At 31.6% G+C, this 23,369-nt stretch overlaps 1 protein-coding gene across 1 annotated transcript in view; it reads right to left on the bottom strand.

Annotated features, from left to right (window-relative positions):
- LOC145323926 (peroxisomal targeting signal 1 receptor-like) overlaps positions 1 to 14,256 on the bottom strand; it is a 40,448-nt gene extending 26,192 nt beyond the window's left edge. The window contains exons 1-9 of the mRNA XM_080166529.1: positions 14,149 to 14,256; positions 11,279 to 11,348; positions 10,925 to 10,986; positions 10,425 to 10,503; positions 8,789 to 8,886; positions 7,180 to 7,239; positions 2,990 to 3,077; positions 2,416 to 2,466; positions 482 to 551 (exon numbers count right to left, since the gene is read on the bottom strand). Of these exons, the coding sequence (XP_080022655.1) occupies positions 482 to 551; positions 2,416 to 2,466; positions 2,990 to 3,077; positions 7,180 to 7,239; positions 8,789 to 8,886; positions 10,425 to 10,503; positions 10,925 to 10,986; positions 11,279 to 11,348; positions 14,149 to 14,226 (656 nt within the window). The 5' untranslated portion in view covers positions 14,227 to 14,256. The remainder of the gene's footprint in view (positions 1 to 481; positions 552 to 2,415; positions 2,467 to 2,989; positions 3,078 to 7,179; positions 7,240 to 8,788; positions 8,887 to 10,424; positions 10,504 to 10,924; positions 10,987 to 11,278; positions 11,349 to 14,148) is intronic.
- Positions 14,257 to 23,369: the final 9,113 nt, after the last annotated feature.

Raw genomic sequence — 23,369 nt, forward strand, 5'->3', positions numbered from 1 at the left:
TTAATGTTTGAATTTTTTTAAGGAGGGTCATTCTTTTCTAGAGGCTATTTTTCTTTAGAGAGTAGAAATCTTCCTCCCGTAAAATATAAAAAAACATTCCTGGACCTGTAAGTAGCTTCACTGTAAAGCAGACCCATAACGGTTCAGCATTTAGATAGATCTTTAGGTACATACAGACAAACAGACACACACCCTGTTACTTTTATAAAAGGATATATATATTTGTACAAAATATTTTAAATTATTATAAATTGAAGTATACATAGTTATATAATCCAGACAATTGGCTTTTTGGGGACCGTTTTTCATATGCTTGCAAATTGCTTTCTGCTCTTTTGTAGTGACTTGGATTTATCAATATTTCCGACGCTATTGGCTGATATTCACAGACTAAATTGAGGCCCATGGACATTCAGTTATTTAACCCCAGTCCCATATATTATTTTACTTTAACATTGAAAGTATAGAAATCAAGCAATTCCTTGTCTGAGCTAAAAATTCATCCACCATTAGACTACTAGCTTCTTGTAACTTTTCTTCTGACACACCTGCTAGAAATACAACAATTAGTTTTGGGAGGGAAAGGACATGGGAAAGTAAAAGAAACTGGAACCCCTGGTAAAATCTTTATCGGTGTCCAAACTAATCAACGGAAAGAGTAAATTTTTGTAACATCAATGGGAATGTATATCAATTTATCTCCATTGTCCATTTATCCCTTAAATCTCTAGTTTTACTATAGCCTCTTGATTTTTGATTTTTAGAAAAAAAAGTAATTACAAATTATTTCAGGTCCTTTCCCTTAAATTGCAAGCACAGAAACCTTTTTTTTGAAATAAAATTAAAAATGAGGTTTGATAGTTTTTTTTGTATTAATGCCTAGAATCAGCAGGGCAACCCAATATAACGTAACCTAACCTTACCTAAAATAAAAATACATAAAAATTCTTATTACCCCCCTTTATTTCTAATTCATTTCAAAATAGAGTGGGGGGGGGGGGTATTGTGCTTGACTAGACATTTTGAGGGGAATTAAACTGCCTTTTGCCGTGGTGTAATAATATTTTTTTATTCGAACACTCCGCGTATCAATTTCAATAATTTTTTTTCTTCAAATTACAAATTCTATACAGAAAAAGAACATATTAATATACAGGAACTAAAGTTTTAAGCTTCTTTTAATACTTAAATCTTTATAATGCGATTTTCTTTTAAACTTTTGCAATACACAGTTAAACTAAAGAAATAGAAAAATCTGTTAAATAAAAATAAATCTGATGCGAAGTAGAAATGTAATTTTATTTACTTTTATTTTCTGATAAAGTATTATTTAAACTGCAGCTGCCAGTTGGTAACCTTTCCTGCATTGTTTGACACTTTTGTAAGGTTGGTTTACAATAAAGAGCAGGGATAAGGGATAGGAAACCTGGCCATAAATTAGGTCTCGGCCTGGTTTTCAAAGGGATCATGCAACTTTTACCATTTGCCTAATTTAATGACCTTACTGGCGGACGGCTCATATTGGCTACCGCTCTAAACCAATAGTGTTCTGTGATTTGGGCTTGTTTTGTATCAACCAAACACCAATTGGCGGAAATTTTAGAAGCAGACAAATCTAGAAAAAATAGTGATTTCGTCTGCTACGAAAAAATAAATATAAATGGTGTTAGATCACATTAGTTTAATTATCAAATCTGCTTAGAGTTAAACATTAAAAACAAAAATAACGGGATTATTTTTTTGGAAAGAAGGTAGCTACGAATTTTCATTTGGTAGTTTATAAAATAAGATGTTGTATTTTGAATTTTAAAAATTTAGTACTGAATTGATACAACACCTTAACCCTAATTTTTGTACAATACAACACAGTACATATATATCATTACATTATAGTATCCAAAGAACTTGATAGAATGTTACCCAAGTGCATATTTATTTGTTTATTTTGAATTTTAATTAGCAATGAAATTTTCAAATAAAATTTTTACTCATTAATAAAAATGCAAATAATACAAACTAAAATCTGTCTGAGGGAAACCCAACGATAGCTTTCTGACAGTTCAAATTACCAAAGTAAAAGATAAAAAATTTTGGGAGAGAAAAAACTTCATTTTAACAAAAGCCATTAATATATAGGTTTATAAAAAGTTATGTTTTTTACTTTAAACTAGCTACCTGAATTTGATTCTATAATTTATCTACACACACACACAGCTTTTTCATTAGCGTTTAGGACGAACCACTGCGTCATCCCAAAACTGGTTTATTAGGCCTAGGCTTGAAATAGGCCTGAAATAATATTTTCCTACGTTTCCCATCCCTTATCCCTGATAAAGAGGTTATTAAAAATAAAGGTTATTAAAAGATGTAAAACCCTGAAACATAATTTAAATTATTTAATTTTTGTATATATACCTGTTTTATTTTTAGAAAGTCCCTCCACAAATTGCCTATATTCCTCTGGATCTAAATAAAACAAGAATAATTAAATTCATATGCTGACAAAATTTACAAAACAAATTTTTTAATTTCACCAAACTTTTTATTTTCATCAAATTAATTTAGGCATTTTTAATTCTTTTAAAGTGTCGTGTTCCATTCATTAGATAAGCAATAAATATTTCAACACAAAAAAATATTACCACTTCATATAACAGAACATCTAGTGTATCTACTTGTTTGAGCAGAAAAGGGCTAGCAAAATAGGATAAACCATTCTCGCATCTATAACCGCTTTTGGCATGTTATTTTACACAGGGAATGAGGGGATATTAAGCTGATTACACACAACGTTTTCTTATTTGTTGGCTTAACAACTTTGGGGACTTTTAGTGAATTTTGACAGTTTGAATAAATGAGTTAAATGTCCACATGTTTTAACCGTTAATTGTAATTTATAGAAGAGGTACATTTGTACTTTTTCGTCATCATTGGGCATGCACGTTAATTTATCGGCCATTGTCTTGTCCCTTTAGTTTCCTGATCTTACCTATATCTTGATTGGTAAGTGTCTGATCAGTAACTTGACTTGGAATTGTGCTAAGAAAATCATCCGCCCACTCTCCGCCATTCACAGACTAAAAAAAGTTTCATTTAAGTAAGCTATTAAAACCTTATTATCCAATAATTGTTTTGAATATGCTTTGGCCTTAAACTGAGAGATATTTTCAGGATTTTATTATTAGGGTTTTTCAATAAAAAAGTAAGTTGTAAATTAAAAATATGTAAATCAAATTCAAAGGGTTAGATATTATTAAATTGTACTCATTTGAACAACTATAAAACATCAAATTGCAAGAAAAAATGTTTTAAATGTCAAACTGTTGTTAGCTTTAATTGAACTTTTGAATATAAATGTCCTTATTTTCTACATATGGAACAAATCTTTATTGTCCTAGTTTCTACAAGGTTCATTGTATGGTATATAAACAATCATGTGTAAGATAAGAAAATTTATATTCTAAGCAAACTAGTTTGGATTGAATTTATTGGGTTACTTTAAGAGGCAATGCTTCTTTACAGGCTAGGTGTATATGTAGGTTAGTTGGTCAGTTGTACTGTTTAAGAATGTAGAATAGCGCTATCTGAATTATAAAGTAAGTTATTTATAACAATCAAATACTTTTTTAGTATATAGGGACTCTTTGTTCAAATGAGAAGAAAAGGGTTAGAAAAATATTTGAAACCATCCAAAGACTTAAATAAGAAAATAAAATAGCCTAAAACCATCACAGAAAACTATGTGAAGCTTGCCTAAAATACATAACCTAATCAGTTCAGTAGTTTTTGAGATCTTATGCTTCAGACAAAAAAAACTTTCTTCTTTATATAATACTAGCGATTTCGCCCAAAGCATCTTGGGGCTTTGCCCCAAGAGTTACTAAACTGAAAAAAGAAAAAGAAAATAATTTCAGTTTTAAAAAGAGGGAGGGTATTTTTCGTTTTGGGGGGATTTGGGGGTGTCCTACCCCCCAAGAAAATAGCTTAAAACCATCACAGGACAAGTAAGTATATTCCCTGAAGTGTAGAGCTTAACCGGTTTAGTGGTTACTGAGATCTTAAGCTTCTGACAGACTGACATCGTTCTACTTTGTATTATAGATAATTAAAGGATATTAGTTGAAAAAGCTTTGGTACTATAAATTGGACTTATTCCTTATATAAGGAAAACTTTCAAGAAAATTGGTTATTTTATTTGATTTATCAATTCTTTCTTTTATGCATGAATAGAGTAGATGGCAATGTGTTTCCGCATAATGTCGGGGAAAAAGTTTTTTTATTTAATTGGTTTCTACCACTGTTTTTTTTCAGTTACATGAAAGTCATATAAGATTAGGGTGTTGCATTGACCATTATACAGGCATAATCTATTTACCATGGACAGTAAAAAACAAAACATATCCTAAAAGTTTAAAAAATTTTTTATATATATAAAAAGTGTTATTTGAATTTGTGATATGCTACTTCAGCATAAAATGTAAGATTAATAATAAAAGCAAGGATGACACTATTCTCATTTATATTAGAAGATATTTTAAATTAACAATATCTTATCCTTAGACAGTTTCATAATCTTTTAATTCGCTATAGCTTACTTAGACCCAATATAATCAAACCTAATTTAACCTAAGTCAAAAGACACGAAACCTATCACACAAAGCATCCCCCCCTCCCATCCAATATTTCAATGTAAAAATAAGAAAGACTGAATTCTTCTGCTCGACTTGGTGCTTTATGGAAAACTTCAGAAAATATTCACCGGACTTTTAGACATAGCTCCCATAAATAATGTTACAGACAGACATTTGTAAATTCAAAAAGGCTTCTCTATGAACTAGAAATCATCAATAATTTTTTAGCATTATGAGAATTTTCTATTAAAAGATAATCTTAATGGTTCTACTCCAATTATAACTTTTGCAGTAAAATAATCATAAAAATGATACCTATTTTCTTTTGTCAAAAGTTAAAATTTTGTTTTAGTTTTATTAAAACCAGCCAAAGAAAAAAAGGCATCAGACAAAGGGTCCATGACTGACATGCCGTTAATCAAAAGAAAAAAAAATTCATTCATAGCTGACCATATTATCACCATATTAAATTACTATTATCATAAACCTTTTATTTGGCTGGGATATTGGGCGATGAAATAATCAACAAGGATGACAACATCCATAAGTGGAAAAGCTCAAAATTATAGTTGGATATTCTGAAAAAATGAACTATAGAGCAGTTTCATATAAAATAAATTTAAAAAATCACGAAACCTTGTAAAATTTTTAACGTGAAAATCTAGGAATCGATCTAGCACCTCAACCAATAAGCAAATCTTGATGAGACTTTGTGGGGATATGTAAATTGTGAACATATTTAATCCCTAAAAATATCAGTTATCTCAAATAGGAGTAAAGAGAACCATGAAAACCTAAAATCTAGGAATTGAAAAATATGGTGAAAATATGAAGAATGTTAACATATTTAATCCCTGAAAATTTCAGCCTTCTATTTTTTCTGTCTTTGACGGACGGACGGACATTTCAATTATAGAGTAGCTTCGCTACTATTAAGAATTGGAGTAATAGGTAGACCATTTTTTACAGTGCATCTGTAATACTTTCAATTATGTATGTTCAAACCAACGGACATACCATAATTAAAGAAATGGATATATTGACATGAGAAAATTTGTCATCATTTTAGTTTGCTAATATAGACCTTAATTATTAGTCAGTTAGTTCATCTAGTAGAAAGGGAGAAGGGGGGAGGGTTGAATAATTTTTTTAGCAATCTTTGAGAATCACTTTGTTAGAAACCATGAAAATATATCAACCATTATAGAGTAGCATTAAAATATTTCATTCATTGTACGCTTTTTCATCATAATACATTCATGTTTTCACTCTTAGTTTATTTAATAAATAACAGGGAATAATATGTACCAAAGTAACAAATTAAGATTTATAAGCATACAAAATTAATATAAAAAAAACAATAAGCAGTAAAAATCTAATTTGAATTAAAACAGAGAGAGGGGAAAATGAGTTGTTTATAACTCTAGTCCTGGAAAGTTTAAAAAAAAAAACATTTTCATATTCGTTGGCCTAACAACTTTGGGGAATTTAGTAAATTTTGATGGGTTGGTTCACTAAGTTGAGTGTTCGAACGTTTGAAGTCAACCACCAATGCTGTGGTTTGGGGGGGGGGACTTAAACAAGTCTCTACAGGTGTTACATGTAAAGCAGGTGGGCATATGTAATGAAAATATGAAGGTAAAACATAAAATTGGTACACATGGAACATAATTAAAGAAATGCCTAGATACTAAACCAAGCACCTATTTCTATCTTATTCATATTCATAAAGTTTATCATGTACTCAATAATATAATAGGGGAAAATTAGGTTACTATTGACAGTATGTTAATTCAATTTTGGTTTTTCAGATTTTTCGTCTAGCTTCATAATATATTTTATCTTTAATTAAAATGTACTAAGAAATAATGGTTTGTACAAAATTCTGCTATTTTTTATCAAGAGTAGAAAATGTCAAATTTCTTGTATGTAAGAAATAGTATGTAGTCATAATGTCAATATAATAAGTCGATACTATATCCAGGAAGGCAGGGATATTGAGCTGTTTATTTTACTGAACCCCAAAAATTTAAACTAATGTTTTCTTATTCGTTGGCTAAATAACTTTGGGGACTTTTATTGAATTTTGATTATATGGCAAATTCAATAGAGTGTCCTAATCTTTCAAAATCTAGTTGTAATCTACTGGAGGGATACTTTTGTGTATCATGATTGCGGATTTACATCAATTTATCGGTCATTGTATTATCCCTTTAGATCTCTGTATTATATATCAGTTATGGCCAATTTTATTAAATGGTATATAGACGACATAATAATATCAATATCTATAATAGAAAGTAGCTTGATTTCTGTCTGAAACTTAAGATGTCTGTAACCGCTGAACCGATCAGGCTCTAATCTTCATGGAATATACCTATATGTCCTGTGATGGTTTAACGCTATTTTAAACTCAAAAAAAAACAATTAATCCCCCTTTTTTAAATTAACTATTTTCTATTTTAATTTTTAAATTTTTTTCTTATCTCTTGTCGCAAAGCCCATAGATACTAGGGGCGAAACCGCTAGTACTCTAAAAAACAATAACCTGATATTGTAGGGATGGAGCATTATTTTCTAAAAATTCTTGTGACCAGTCTCTTGGCTTCTAAATAATGAAAATAACAATGAACAAGGATGACAACATAGATTAATAGTAAAGGACAAAATATCAAAAAGTGATTTAATAAGCAGATGTACAGCAGTCATAAATCAAGAATATATATGTATAGAATTAAACAGAAAAGTTTGTATTTGAAATAGTTTTTTCTTAACTGACATACCAAGTAAACCATTTTCCAGATTTTTATTGGCATTGCATTGGGAAGCTTCACTTTAAAATTAGTCGTCTATTATGAATAGGAGCCAAGAAAATTACACTTCCTCCATCGCGTTACGGACTGACAAACTAATGGACTGACGGAGAGATAGACAGAGTAAATTATAGAGTAGTTTCGCTATAGATAAATTAAATCATTTAATTTGTTTAATGTTGGGAAAACACGATTTACTTGGCTTATTAAAGATAGACATGGCTGAAATTCTTTTAACTACAGAAACAATGCGCCGTATACCTGACTTCCATCTGATAAAATATGGGTTATGACAAGTCACTTAAGTTAAGAAAATGAAACATAAAGTTGTATTTAGTTTTGGCGCAAAGTCTTCAAAGTGATCATTTAAAATTATATTTGTCGAGATTTTTGTTCAGAGACAAAGCTAAAAAAGAATATTTTTGCTCAAAGCTTAGGTCATGGTTTCAGGTGGGGTCTAGGGGCCCTCCATCTTTTTGAATACTCCGATCAAAAGCTACTGTAAAAATACGATGAAACCCGCTACTTCGTTTTCTTTCCATGATTGGAATATTCTTTGTGTAAGTTTGTTAATTGTATAGACAGGACCACCTATTCCTTCATCTATCCTATTATATAAAGTAGTAAGCGTTTTTTGTCTGTCTCAAAGGATCTCGCTAACCGCTGAACCGATATTGTTCTCCTTTACAGTGAAGCTTCTTATAGGTCCTGGGAAGGTTTTAAACTATTTTTGGGGAGGGTGTCTTCACCCCCTCCCCCCAAAAAATTATTTTTTTACTCTTTTGAAACTCAAATTTTAAATGGGATGATGTCGACTTTTACCCCTACAACCTTAAGTGCCCCTAGAGGCTTCTAGGGGGCGTACCCGCTAGTAGTCTATAATTTATGGACTTACCTCCATAGACGTCCAAGTTTTTTTTTTTTTTGGGGGGGGGAATTCGGTTTTGGGGGGGTAAAATGGCGCGCCGCAATTTTTTTTTACCCCCCTTCCATAATTTTTAACCCGGGGGTAAAATTTGCTTGGAGGGGTAATTAATTACCCCCCCTGAAATCTGTTGGCAGGGGCAAATTTTGTTTAATCAAATTTAATTAAATATTTAGTATTAAAAATGCGCACGAAGCGCGCAAAAATTTTTTTGTTAGAGATTTTTTATTTTGGGGGGGGTAAATCCCCCCTCCTAAATGATTGGGGGTGCCGTAGGCACCCCCAGGGAAGGGGTAAATTTTAAATGGGGGGGGGGGGTAAATGAAAAAAACTTGGGGGTGCCTACGGCTCCCCCAAATTCGTTTGGGGAGGGGTAATCGCCACTTTACCCCCCCCCCCTCTTGGACGTCTATGCTTACCCCTTTAATAAAATCTCCAACCCAAGCATCAGCTAGATTTGGTTGATGAAGGGTTCCTTGGACTAGGTTATGTTGCATTGGTATTGCTTCTAGGTTTTCTAAATAGGCAAAAATAACAATTAAAGTTAGCTTTGAAGCTTTTTATACAAAATGACTTCATAAAATACAAATGACTTATAATAGGCCAATACACATTTTAATTGACCGATGGTAGGCCAGTATTTATGTTGATTGACCAATGGTAGGCCAGTATGACTTAATTGTTTTATTGGCACTATTAACAGCTTCCAAACTTTTCATTATTTATAGTCATTACAGGTGTCATAAATTCGTCAAAATTCGTCATGCCTATCAGAAAGTTTCCAAATATGAACAATTATTGTCCCAAAACGAAAATCTTAGTTTTATTTTAGGCTCTAAACAGATCAAATAAATTATTGAGGATTTATAAAAATTATAAGATTAGCATTTACAAAATGTTTATGTTTAAATAGAATTTTAATCTTTGCTACTTAATGAAAAGCAGGGCAAGGTAGCCGCATATAACTTTTTGAAAATACTGACTAATTCTTAAAAATTAGCCACAAACGCCCCTTTAATATAGGATATATAAAAATTGCATTTCATGCTAGACAGTGCTAAAGATAATCACAACCTTAATTTTTATGCAAGCATTAGTGATAAGTAAACAAATTTGCAGGGATATAAAGGGATAAGACAATAACGGATAAATTTATATACATCCTCTATGATAATAAACAAAATTACCCCTTATATAGATTAAAATTTGTGGTCGAAAAGCTTAAACACTCAACCAATCAAAATTTACTAAAGTCTCCGAAGTTACTAAGAATAAGAAAACAATATCATAAAACTTTGGGGACTATGATAATACAAAACAACCTATTGTCCCCTCTCTCTCTGACAAATTTGTCACGAATTATATTTTTTCATTAATTCTTACAATCTAAATACAACATTGGCAGCGAAGCGGCTGACGAGATTTAATGAAAAGAAAATTAATTTAAAAGATGAATAAGAGTTGAAAAGTTTATTAAAAATGCAAAGAAATCCAAAACTTTTTGAAAAGATTTCTGAATATGTTATTTACTGGATTATATATGTTTTTTGTTTTGTTTTATGCAACTTTAGAAATGCTACATAAGTACTTGTATTGTATAATTATATACTTGTAGCCTAATCTTTTGAGGTACTATAGTGTGTATAATACTAGTTGATACGCCCCTAGAGGCCCCTAAGGCACTTAAGGTAGGGGGTCCTCTAAATACGGTTTCTTTTAGGAGTTTGGGGGTAACCTACCCAAGGACTTATTATAAGCAATACTGTAAAAGGGACCTGTATCTGTTTTTTTTTACCGTTTTATAATAAGTACACCATAGTGGTTTCGCCCCAAGATATGTTACAGGTCAAACAGAAATACAGTTTCTAGTTTATTTAGATACTTGTTGCTTTGCCTCTAGCCAATAGGGGTGTGTGGGTTATGTCAGGAAATTATCCTAAAACAATGCAGAGGCTATAAAAAGCTTTCCTGAAAAATATATTTACTTCGGACCAGTAGTTTCCGAGATCTTAAGCTACAGACAAAACTACCTTAATCTTTTTTATGATAGGATACCTGCTTGTCTGATTCCCTGTAGTAAACTGCCCATGTTGAAAGTATTTGGCATTGCTTGATGGCTTGGCCCAACTGAAATCTATACACAAATTCTCAAATAATTTGAACATACAATCAACATTTTAAAATTTGGTATTTTTAAGTGTAAGTCGTAAGATAAGTGCGTGCGTGGAGAGGTTGTAACGCACCTCTTAAAATTGAATTTTGGAATGATTGCATTCCTCTTTCTTTACCTTCAAATGGTTTCCCATTCACCCCCCCCCCCATGAATCAATGTGCACGCCACTGATTGAAATTAATGCCAAAAATCAGCCGCCAGTAAGCTTCAAGGAAATCAACCTTTTCTAATTTTTTAATTCAGCTTGAAGTCTAAACCTGACTCGAAAATGGCAATTCCTCATATAATAAAATACAAAGCATCCAAACGGGATGAAATTTGATGATTAGTCGCAACTGCCGAGTATGAAAATAATACATGAAAATTTTAGAAGAAATCATACTTGTGGATTTTCATGCAGAAATTCTTGGACAAAATTATCTGCACTTCCTTGATGACTAAAACCTTAATGAAAACAAGGATAATCACAATCAATAGAAGTGAGGATTTTAAAATAATCAAGGAAAGAAAATTTTAATGTGTTTTTTTTCACAAGGGATAAGACAATGGCCGAAAAAATTATGTACATACCCAAGGAATTACCCCATCTGTAGATTACAATTAGCAGTTGCAACGTTTGATACTCAACTAAATTAACCAACCAATCAAAATTCAATAAAAGTCCCCAAGGTTGCAAACGAATAAGAAAACGTCAACAAAACAGCCCTATGTCCCCTCCCTCCCTGCTAAACTATACCTGACATTTGTCCATGATGTTGAATCCTGTGAACGCCTCTCCCCACCCCATCTTCGAGTCTTGTTCGTTCCTAAACATTAAAGTTTCGAGGATTTTTGGCCTTGCAATTCAAAGATTTATTAAAGAAATTGATGAAATGATAATTCACTCTCCTTTGTCCTATCCTATGTCAGATATAATTCATTCAACTAGAAATATTATTACAAAAGGCAGGGCTCGACAGCCGCGCGTCAGATGCGAATAAGCCTCATATTTAATCAAATTTGGGTGAATTCATTTTATATTGAAACATAGTAGTGCCGTATTTTGGTCATGTTTAAACTTCGAGCTTATCTATAATACAAAGTAGAACGATGTCTGTTCGTCTGTCTGTCCGTCTGTCTGTCCGTCTGAAGCTTAAGATCTCAGTAACCACTGAACCGATTGGGCTCTACTCTTCAGGGAATATACCTACTGGTCCTGTGATGGTTTTAAGCTATTTTCTTGTGGGGTGGGACACCCCCAACCCCCCCCCCCCCCAATAATGAAAAATACCCCCCCCCAAATTTTTTTTTTTTACTTTTCTTTTTAAATCTAAAATACGAAAAATTAGGTAGCGAAGCCGCTAGTATTTTAAAATGTAAAGTGTTGTTTTCCCTGAGGCTTATAGGCGGCTGAGGCGTCTCTGCCTAGCCCTGATAATAAGGCCAAATAAGCAAAGTTATGAACCTAAAAAAGTCAGGTCTTTTATAATGAATATAAATGGTATAAATTAGGATTACCGTTTAAAAATCAATATGGCTGTAATTATAGAATAAAATGAAAAATAAATGATTTATGCCTTTGAAATTTGACAAATTTAATCAGGTAAACCTAATTAGGTAACCATTTGAAAATTAAATAAAGTTTAATTTTCCATATTAGAAAAATGTAAAATCTAATATATTTTGCAGTGAAGGTTTATTTAAACCAAATTTTGATTAAATTAAACTTTAAAGAATAGTTTTTTGTAATATGAACATTTTTAAATTATGTAAACTCTTTTTTCTTTCTTTTTAATATAATTTTTTTCTCTTGAATTATAATGATAACAAAAAAAATGTAAATGAAATTTATGTGAACAGTCTTTTATACTTCTTAGCAGGGTTCAGCAGCCACAGCCACCATCTAACGCGCGGCTTCGTTTGTTAATTATAAGCCTCTTTGTCAGCCGCGCAGATTACTCAGCCTCCAAACCAGCCGCAGTGTAAACTTTAGCCCTTTAAATTTCACATAACCCACCATAAGTCTCAATTAGCCTCAGCCATCCTCAACCGCAGCAGTTTCACCAAGTAGCTTTTTGTACTCGCAATAAACCGCGCGGATTGGAGAAAGCTAGGCGCCTTTGGGGGTTAAGCAGTTACCCTCAGCCACTGTCCGTTTAAGCTAACATTAGCCAATGTAACTAAATTTTAATTTAGCAACCCCAAACCGCAGCTAGCAATAGTCACTCTCAGTCGCAGCCACACAAAGCCAACCTTAGCCTTAGGCACACCATTGCGCGGCTGAAGACATGCCTGCCAACCCCTGCTCCTTATATTATATAAATATGCTCTTTAAAAATACTTAAGAATTTAGAGGGCTTTTCAAGGATGAGACAATGTACGATAAATTCATTTACATAACAATGTATAAAGCTCCTGTAGATTAAAACTAATGTTTAAAAAGTTTAGTGACTGCTAAGTTGAACCAACCAATCAACATAAAATACAAGTACCATGGATGTCAAAGGATTAATCACCCACCTTATTAAGATTTTGTTGTCATTTCCTCAACACAAAAAAATGTTACTCAAAATCAGCCACGCGACGTCATAAAAATGAGGGATTATCCATCTCTTTTTTTAAGGGATTTCTTTCCCACTTCTTTTCTCTTCTCCCTCATTTTTATAACGTCACGTGGCTGATTTTTAAGTCACTTTGTCCCACTATATAAAAAAAAAATTTAAGTTTTAAATTGTACATATTTAATTTCTAAGAAATAAGTACAATTTAAATAAATGAATCCTAATAAAAGAGAAAATATTTAAATTAAAACAAATTTTATATCAAGTAGGTGGATATTTTTTCTAAGTTTTTTATTTCATTTAATTTTGATTGGTGTTATAATTTTACAAGAGTAAAAGTAAAAGTCTAAAAGCTCCATTGATTGTCCTATTTCATACTTTTGTGAGAAACATCATATAATAAAAAGCGGAACTTTTCTATAATTAGGGCTGGTCCGTCGGTCCGGAAAGGATAGCTTTTTCGTTAATTTAGGCATGTTAGAATTGTCCTATCGATTTCAAACTTTGCATAATGATTCCTGTAGTAGTAAGGTACGATTTAGAAAACGTATCAACTCTATAATCGTTACAAGAATGTATGTACGTCTATTTTAAACATATTGATTTTTAACTAATTAAAGTATTTTAAACGTTTATATCTAAATGTATTTCTATTATGGGAAGCGCTATAGCAAAACTACAGTTGTGGGTAAATGACCGCTATGGCATTCATATGAGAGCACACATAAGTATGATCACCTACATTTTAAATTTTATATGGCAAAAGCTACTGTGAAAATACAAAGAAACGCCCCTTAAAGGACGTTGCCACGAAAGGGACTATACCCAAAGTTTGAAATCTCCTAGAACTTTCATGTGTTCATAGTATCATATATGTTGTTCATATATTGAAAAAGAGCAGATTAATATCATGTCAAGAAAAAGTTAGATAAATGTCTACGCCAATGTTTAAAAAATAAACCATAAAAGAATAATAATTATGCCATGCCTGCTTTTAATAATCAACTAATAATCATTTAGATGAGAAATTGACAGACTCATACCTGGAACCTCAAATTAGTTATACCTTTGTATAATGTGATCTGAGCTGGGTCAGCGGGTTTTGTCCCCCGCAGTCCCCCTCCAAGAGACCCCTGGTTGCCATTTTTGATCTTCAAATATCTGAAAATATAAATATTGACCTCAGATAAAACAAAACAAAATGCATTAATTTTTGAAAAAGGATTCATTTTTAAAACTGACAAACAAACATACAGTATAATATAAAAGAAAGTATGTTGAATATCTAAAATACAAAGTAGAATGATATCTGTCTAATTGTCCGTCTGTATGTCCGTCCATCTGTCCGTCTGTCTGTCCCTTAAGATCTCGGTAACCTTTGAACCGAAAGGATTCTTCTCTTCAGGGAATATACCTACTGGCCCTGTGGTGGTTTTATGCAATTTTCTTGGGGGGTGGAACACACCCAATCCCCAAAAAAACATAAAAATCCCCCCCAATTTTTTTAAGAAGACGAAGCACCAACTATTTGGTGCTTCACCACAGATACTACATTCATAAAATTAATTTTTAACTAGAGGCTAGGGGCGAAGCCGCTAATTTAATAATATTATAGTAGTTGTTAATCTTTAATAGCTTCACAATTCCTCTATAAAAACCTATGGTTGCAATTTTTTATGTTCAAATATATTAAACTATAAATATTGATTTTATAAATAAACAAAATTTATTTCTGAAAAATTTTGATCATAGACAATTGCACAGATAAACAGTTTTAAAAATTGTCTTAATTTCATTTTTAGAATAAAATAAATATTGACATTTTTGATATTTTAAATTTTTTAAATCTTAAATTATTAAGTAGAATCAAATTCTAGATTTGATTATTTAGCAAAATTTATACAGATATCTTTATATATCACCTAAATTTAATAAGTATCGAAGCTTGGATAACAAGATCGATATACCCGGATAAAACTATATAAAGTGTAGACGCTCATTAGATTGGGGAATTATCACAAAAAATCAGCGAAATTCACATTTTAATCTTCATTTTGTTTATTAGATACTAAACATCTCATTAGCCTTATCTTTCAATTCAAGACATACATAAAAGATAAGAAAATAAAAATAAAGGTACACTATTAATTCACTGCGTTTATAAAGAGGGATCTAAAGGGATATGATAATAGCCGATAAAATGATGCACAAGAAATCTCTAATGATGTTACACCAAATTATCCCCTCTGTAGATTAATGTTAGTAAACGTTTGGACACTGAACTAAATGACCAAACCATACAATGTCCAAAGTCTTCAAGTTTGTTAAACCAACGAATAAAGATGAGACTTTTGGGACTAGTGTTATATACATCCTACTGTATAAATTCATTCTAAGCCCTTTCGTACTTTCTAAGCAGAACAAAAGAAAAATTTAATAATTTAAAAATTACTATCCACAAAAAAAACATTTCTTTTTGTTAGTAAAAGACTCTGGACCTCTAGGGCTAGCAAAACGGAAATGAATCTTATGATTCTCTTATTTTATTATGCGCGGATAACGGTCTATAATACGTTGGATGTACATATATATTAGGGCGGGTTCATATCGGAATTAGACAAAGAGGGGATATGCAACAGATAAAATTAACCTTAAAAACATTTCTGACCGAAAAAGAATTTTAAAAAGTTGAGTTTTAGAACGCGACCACTAAAAAATATATTTCATTACTTATTAATATGCAAAGACGACATTCAAATTTTTTTTTGAATCAGAACTATGGCTTCATGGTGCTCCCTTGAAAGGCCCTGAGGAGCTGAATCAGGAACTTTTGTCCGTTTCAAAATATGTCGTTCCTAGCCTTAGAAATCACTAATAAACCACAATTTTTATGGTTTATTGAGAATTGTCTAATTTGTAGAGGTTTTTTTGATTTTCTCAGGCTAGGAACGAGATTTTTTGAAACGGTCAAAAGTTCCTGATTCTACTCCTCAATGACTTTTCTGGGAGCATCATGAAGCCATAGTTCTGATTCAAAAAAAATTTGACTCCCATTTACAAATAGATATACAATTGAATGTCTGGTCGTCAGCTGTTTTAAGACTTAGGATAAATTTTAAATCATCCAGAGGTGTATTATACTCATACAAATCATTTGCAGATCCCCGCTTTGGCCTCAGAAAAAAATGTTCAAAATCGACCCACCCTAATATATATGTAGAAAAACTAATGTCCTTTTAAGCATCATCTGTTTTATTTTTGTACGTATAATCAAATATAGTACCACTTTACTTCTTTTATTTTTGTTTTTTTTGTGTATTACACATAGAAGGAAAAGCAACCTAAATGATGCATATATTAATGGATTTAAATTATGCCAGGGAAAAAATTGTCGTCAATTTAGGTTGCCAACATGAATATCACTTATTGGTCAGTTCATTTATCAGTTCAGTAGGATGAGAGGGGATATGGTAAAGAGGGGTGGATGAGTGGCATAAGTAATTAGCCAGCTTTAAGTTTCACTTTATTAGAGTAAATGATAATCCGGTGTTAGATCCAGATAATAATAAATCCACTAGCATAATTTAGAAAAAAAATTTATTTTATTTTATTTAGTCCTCTTAATTTAGCTAGCTACTCTATACTTGTGGTTCGCCAGAGGAGGGAGGGCGCAATGGGCTTTCTAAAATATGTATAAGTCTAAAAACTTTGGGGACTATTATTAAAAATTAACCAATTTAACCAATAATTTTAAGAGTGGTAATTTTGTTTATGATAATTAGGGCTGTGCATCAATGTATTGTACATTGTATTATCCTTTACGATCCCGGGGTTTGCCTTTAAGAGTATTTTCAAAGAAATAAATAAAATTGTTTGTATAAAAAATATAAATTTTCACTTTTATAACTAGTCTTATTACAACATTAACTAGATGTCTTATGGTTTTGCTTATAAGGCACTTTTAAAAACATCAAGTTGCCAAACTAAAATTAAGTTTTAAGATTGATAAAACAAAAATATTTAAACTCAGATTATTAGGGGTTAGCATATAAGTATATGTTGTAATATTGTAATTAAATGCAGAGAGAGAGAGAGGGGGGACAATGGGCTGTTTATTACAGTAGTCCCCAAAGAATTTTAACAACGTTTTCTTTTTCTTTGGCCTAAAACTTTGGGTACCTTTATTGAATTTTGATTGGTTTGATCATTAAGTTGAGTGTCCCAACGTTTCAACCACATAGGGAATGTACATCAATTTATCGTCCATTGTCTGATCCCTTTAGAACCCTGCATTTAAGCTTATTTTTGGTGGAAAAAAAAACAAATTTAGATTCCAGTGGCAACCCTGGTTGAATTACTGGTCTGACCACTAATACAAGCATATGACTTCAAGGCATGGGGGTGGTAAAGGGACACACTGCAAGGATAAGACAATGGACCAATAAATTTATATATATCCCCAATTATAATACACCAAATTACCCCTTCTGTAGAATAAAATCAGTGGTTAAAACAATCAAAATTCACCAAAAGTCCCAAAAGTAGTTATGCTTACGAATGAAAAAATCGTTATTATAAAACTTTGGGGACTAGTGTAATAAACATCCCATTGTCCCCTCTCTCTCTCTCTAGATATTCTGTCCTTTCCTTTGTTTACCTACATTATTAAGTAATAAGGTGTTCGTCTTTCTTTATGCACGTGAGGTTTTAAATAAAGGGGACCTTCAAAATTATTTTTTAAAATCCCATAATAAAGCCATATATATACTCAATCAGCAAAATGTTTAAATGTTTCATAAGATCTCATGAACTAATGATATATGTTATATTACTCATTTTTTAAGGTCAAATTAATATGAAATTATTAAATATAAAAAAAATTCTATATATTAATAATCTTATTTCTTAAGTAGTATAAAACAAAGTTTAAAAGTCTCTTATCAAAATGGTCTGCTACTGACACTGATCTAGTTTTTAAAAGTAAATCTTTTGCACAAGGCAGTTGCGATGAGGAGATACAGTTATTTAACCCTTTCTCCCTTTTACTCTAATTTTCAATTTTATTACCTCAAAACTATGTGCACACCACGAAGCGTGTATAGAATAATGATAAAACATATATTGTATATTTCTAAACAACCATACGAAAAGACAGATAGATAATTTAAATAACGAATAACAATGTCTATAAAAGATAAACATACAATTGATTACCCATTTTTCCCCTTATTTCTGAAGTTGAACAACAGATAACCCAACTATTGCAAAAGTTATTTTTAGCTACTCAAATAAAAACATAACTTTTAATTTTATACATTATAAATTCAAAATTTTAATTTTTCAAATTTAAATTTTTTTAAAGTTTGAAGCTTTTTTTGGTAATAGTAAATATTGAGATAGGATGAGGGTGATACGTACAAAATCGGAAACTAAGATTCAGCTGGTCCTATAAAAGCGTCAAATAATAAGAAGCTATCAATTATTGAAAGCTATTAGTATTGTATAATATTTATGCTTTACTTAATTTTAAAACTCTCTCAAAAAGTTTTAAATTGAATTCCAGTATGGCTTCGAAACCGAATAATATCTGCTGCATAAGAACCATTTCTCAGCCATACTAAATATTAACAGTCAATTTTCCATGAATAAAAATTGGTTCTAATGTTATGATTTTCCATTTTTATATCCACGGAAAGCTTTCTATGCGAATAACTATAATAATAACCATACTTTTAGCAAATTTCTAAAACTTAAGTTTTACAACTTGTTAATATTTTTCAAATAACTACCGACTATCCATCATTTTAAGTGTATATGAGGATCAACGATTCTTTGCAAAATGTTTTTACATTCGGTCTAAAACGTTTTTATCGCAAAATTTTCTTGTTTTATATAGTTTGTAGCAATGTATTATATAATAAGAAATGTCCACTGTCTGTCTTCTATGCTTTGATATTAATATTTGATGGGGAAATACGATTCTCAAAGTTTAGTTATTTCGAATTTTGTATAGACATTTTGATGCACCATGAGAATGTGTTCCTTTATCCATTTTTCCTTCCATCTGCTTGGCCGCTCTTTTACTTTCATTATTTTATGACCTTCGCTAATTAAAATTGTTGCAATTATTTTTTCTACCTTCATTTTGAAAATTTAATATTTAAAGAATATTTGTATTTAATAAAAGTAACTCTAGACAAAGGTTGATGGTGAAAAAAGTCCCATTTTAAATAACATGTAAAGACTATACAGCTGTCAAGGATCTGTTCAAATTTGTTGTGCACGTAGCTAACTTACTTCAGATTCTTGTAAAAAGCGAAGTTTTTTTTAATTAGAGTAGTACCGTCAGAACCGTAACTGAGATATCTTTTCGTTAATTTAGACACGTTAAAATTGTCCTTTGAATTTCAAACTTTGCATGATGATTCCTATAGCAGTTAGGTACGCTCTAGGAAGCGAAGCAACTTATAATCGTTAACAAAAAGTCCGTACGTCCATGTAAAACATGCTGAATTTTTACTATTTTGCAACACATCTATGTACAATTTTATTTAGAATTACAAATTAATGTTTTGCCTTTAGTTATTACCCTTTACAGGAGTCATTTTTCCTTCCTTCTGATTTTAGAGCTTCACTTTTATGGATTTTGTCATCCTTGTTTTAGGTAAGGTTAGGGTAAGATAGAGCAAGAATGGCCCCACAGAGAAAGTGTTGTTTGATGAATTAAGATATAAAATTTGAATTTAGCTGGTTTTCAAGAACTCTTTTCCAATAAATATGATGTATGAAGATTTATCACTAGTTCAATTATTCAATACTATACACAACATAAATTTTAGGTTTACAAAATTCATAATTTTTAAAATTAATCTATAATGCAAACTATAACGATGTTTGTCTGTCTATCTGTCTGAAGCTTAGAATAATGTAATATTTTAAAAATAGGTTGAAAAACATATTAACTTTCAATTATGTAGTTTAAGAGCCTGGAACTACAGGTCTGATTGGGCTCAACTCTTGAAGGAATATACCTACCGGTCCTGTGATGGTTTAAGCTATTTTCTTGAGGTTTGGGAAACCCCCCAATTTTTTCTTTACTTTAAATCTAAAATAAAAAATTGAGTTGTCAAATCAATCCCCCCCCCCCCTCTTTGGATTTCTAGAGGATTATAGATTATCATTAGTGGTTAATGAATCAAAAGTCCCCAAAGTTGTTAAGCCAACCAATGATTTTAAGTAATAAATAGCTTTAAAGATATTTTTAGTCGCGAAGCTACTATATGATTCGAAATGTCCGTCTATTTGAAAAACTAAAAAGTAAATTTCTCGGCTACTAATAAGGATAGACGGCTGAAACAAATTTTGGATGTACTGCAGTTCACGGTAAAATATTGCTGGTAACGAATATTGCTAAAAATTTATGAATTTTAAAGGCTGCTAGCTGCCAAACGGCTGAACGTACAGATCAATCTTGCACACTGTTTTAAGCGGTATAAGAAGGACTACAAATAATCTGGAATAGCAATAAATCAATAATAATAATTATCTCGCAGTGCAGAGAAATGCGCGAAAAAGACCTATTTTTCGCGGTTTTTCTTCAGTGAAGCTTTCCCTGTGCATCATTGGATCTTGGATATTCCAGATTATTTGTAGTCCTTCTTATACCGCTTAAAATGGTGTGCAGGTATTATCTGTACGTTCAGCCGTTTGGCAGCTAGCAGCCTTTAAAATTCATAAATTTTTAGCAATATTCGTTACCAGCAATATTTTACCGTGAACTGCAGTAGATCCCAAATTTTTATATATTTTATACCATAGAGCTTCCATTATATAATTTACTTAATCTGTTAGTCTGTCAGTAATTCTACAAAAAAATCATTATTAAAAATATTTTTTAAAGTTACCATGATTTTTTTTCTATTAATTTATATTGGATTAATTTCAGCTAAACACCGGCATTTTAAATCCTTGTCAGATGTCTATTTATATTTGGTTGTGGTTTACATCTTATGGATATTCTCATTCTTGCTTTTTATTGTTCTTGACTCTCCTTGTTAGTAAAGACAGTACATTTCTTCAGAGAAGGAGGGGACAATGGGCTGTTTATTACACAAGTCCCCAAAGTTTTACAATAACATTTTCTTATTCATTGGCTTAACTTCTTTGGGGACTTTTATTGAATTTTGATTGGTTAGTTTATTAAGTTAAATAATCAATATTTCAACTACTATTTGTAATCAAGAAGGAGTAATTTTGTGTATCATTATTAGAAATGAGCATCAATTTTGTAGGCCATTGTCTTATCCTTTTAAATCCCTGACACTTTATAGAAAATCTACAATTTAAAGACAATTAGGGAGAAATCTTCGATTTATACAAAACTTTGTTGAAGTAAAATGCGCAAAATTGCTGGGATCTTAGGGGATAAGACAATTGACTATAAATTAATATATTCCAATGATGATAAACAAAATCAATCATTCTTTAGATTAAAATTATATGTGAAAAGTTTGGACATATATAGCTTGAAAGCAACCAATTAAAACTCAAAACAAGTATCCACAGTAATTAAGACTATGAATAAGATAACTTTTTTGGGTTTCAGCATAATTTACAGTCCAATGTTCCCTCCCTCCCTCCCTGGCCAAATTGAGAAATGTGAACGTGTCCCTGTTCCCACTTCAAATCCAAATTGTATTTTGTGTTGTTAAAATAAATTGAATTTCTTTAAGAATCACATTACACAAATCTGGTAAGACCTGTTGAAAAATAATGGTTGTATGGACTATGCAAGTAATAAGTGATCTAATGGGATAAGAGAATAGACAATAAATTGATGGAATCCCTAATAATGATACACAAAATAACCCCTTATGTATATTAGTGGTTGAAACGTTTGAACATTCAACTAATTGAACCAATCCATCAAAATTCTTTATAGCCCCCAAAGTTGTTGAGCCAATGAATTAGAAAACATTATAATAATACTTAGGGGACTAGAGTAATAAAAAGCTCATTGTCCCCTACCTCCATAACAACTAAAACAGGAACAATTAGTAGTGAATAGTAGCGAAGATAACTTAAAGCACAAACTAGAAATAAGAGCATAGCATCGGAATTAATCTTTTTAAGTAACCAAAATTCAGTATTTAAAAGTTGATAGTTTATTTGTTCAGCAAACAGAACAGACAGAAAGACAGACAAATAAACAGAGAGAAAGACAGACAGGCAGACAGACAGTTAGACAGACAGAAATATTGAAATTAGAGACAGACTAACAGAAAGACAGACAAGCATAGAGACAGACAGACAGTAAGAAAGACAAACAGAAAGACAGACAGTTAGAAAGACAAACAGACATAAAGACAGAGAGAACTAAGGGGATTTTTTTTTCGAGTTAGGGAATGCATTGGCACAATATAGGTTAGATATGTCTATATCCCCCTTCTCAAAGGCTAGCCTTGACGTTAGGATTTCTTTATACATAAATATAAAGGAATATGTAAAACCTAGGATAAGGTTATCCAAGACAATTGTATATGATTAACAACATTGTTTTTATGTATAACTTAAAATTAACATGGAAAACGACAATGAATGATTTCCAACCTTATTCTTTTAGAAGTACATGCATAATGACATTTTTGTAAGAAAGGAGAGGAAATTGGACTGTGAATTAAACACCTGAAGTGTCATAAACTTTTCCATCATTAATTTTAGTCCACAGAAGGCTTTACCTCAAATCATCGTCCATTGTTTTATTCTTTAATATTTTCTTTGATAGTTAACTGCATTGGCTAGAAGAGCACGAGAGAGGAGAGAGAGAGAGAGAGAGAGAGAGAGAGAGAGAGAGAGAGAGAGAGAGAGAGAGAGAGAGAGAGAGAGAGAGAGAGAGAGAGAGAGAGAGAGAGAAGAAAAAGAGAGAGAGAGAGAGAAAGAGGGAGAGAGTAAAACAGAGAGAGAGAAAGAGTGAGCGAGACTGAGAGAGAGAGGGAGAAAGAGAGAGAGAGAAAGAGAGTGAGAGATTGGAAGAGAAAGAGAGATTGAGAGAGAGAGAAGGAGAGAGGGAGAGAGAGAGAGAGAGAGATTAAAAGAGAGGGAGAGAGAGAGATAAAGAGAGACACAGAGAGAGAGAGAGACAGAGAGAAAGAGAGACAGAGAGAGAGAGAGAGAGAGAGAGAGAGAAAGAGACAGACACGATATTTGAATGAATTGCTATGCTAATATTAAATTTGTTAAATTGGTATTATAAATATTCCAGAGAGAGAGAGAGATAGGGGATAATGG

The sequence above is a fragment of the Acartia tonsa genome, chromosome 7 (genome assembly GCF_053477335.1).
Source record: "Acartia tonsa isolate MP-2025a chromosome 7, ASM5347733v1, whole genome shotgun sequence".
Taxonomy (NCBI): domain Eukaryota; kingdom Metazoa; phylum Arthropoda; class Copepoda; order Calanoida; family Acartiidae; genus Acartia; species Acartia tonsa.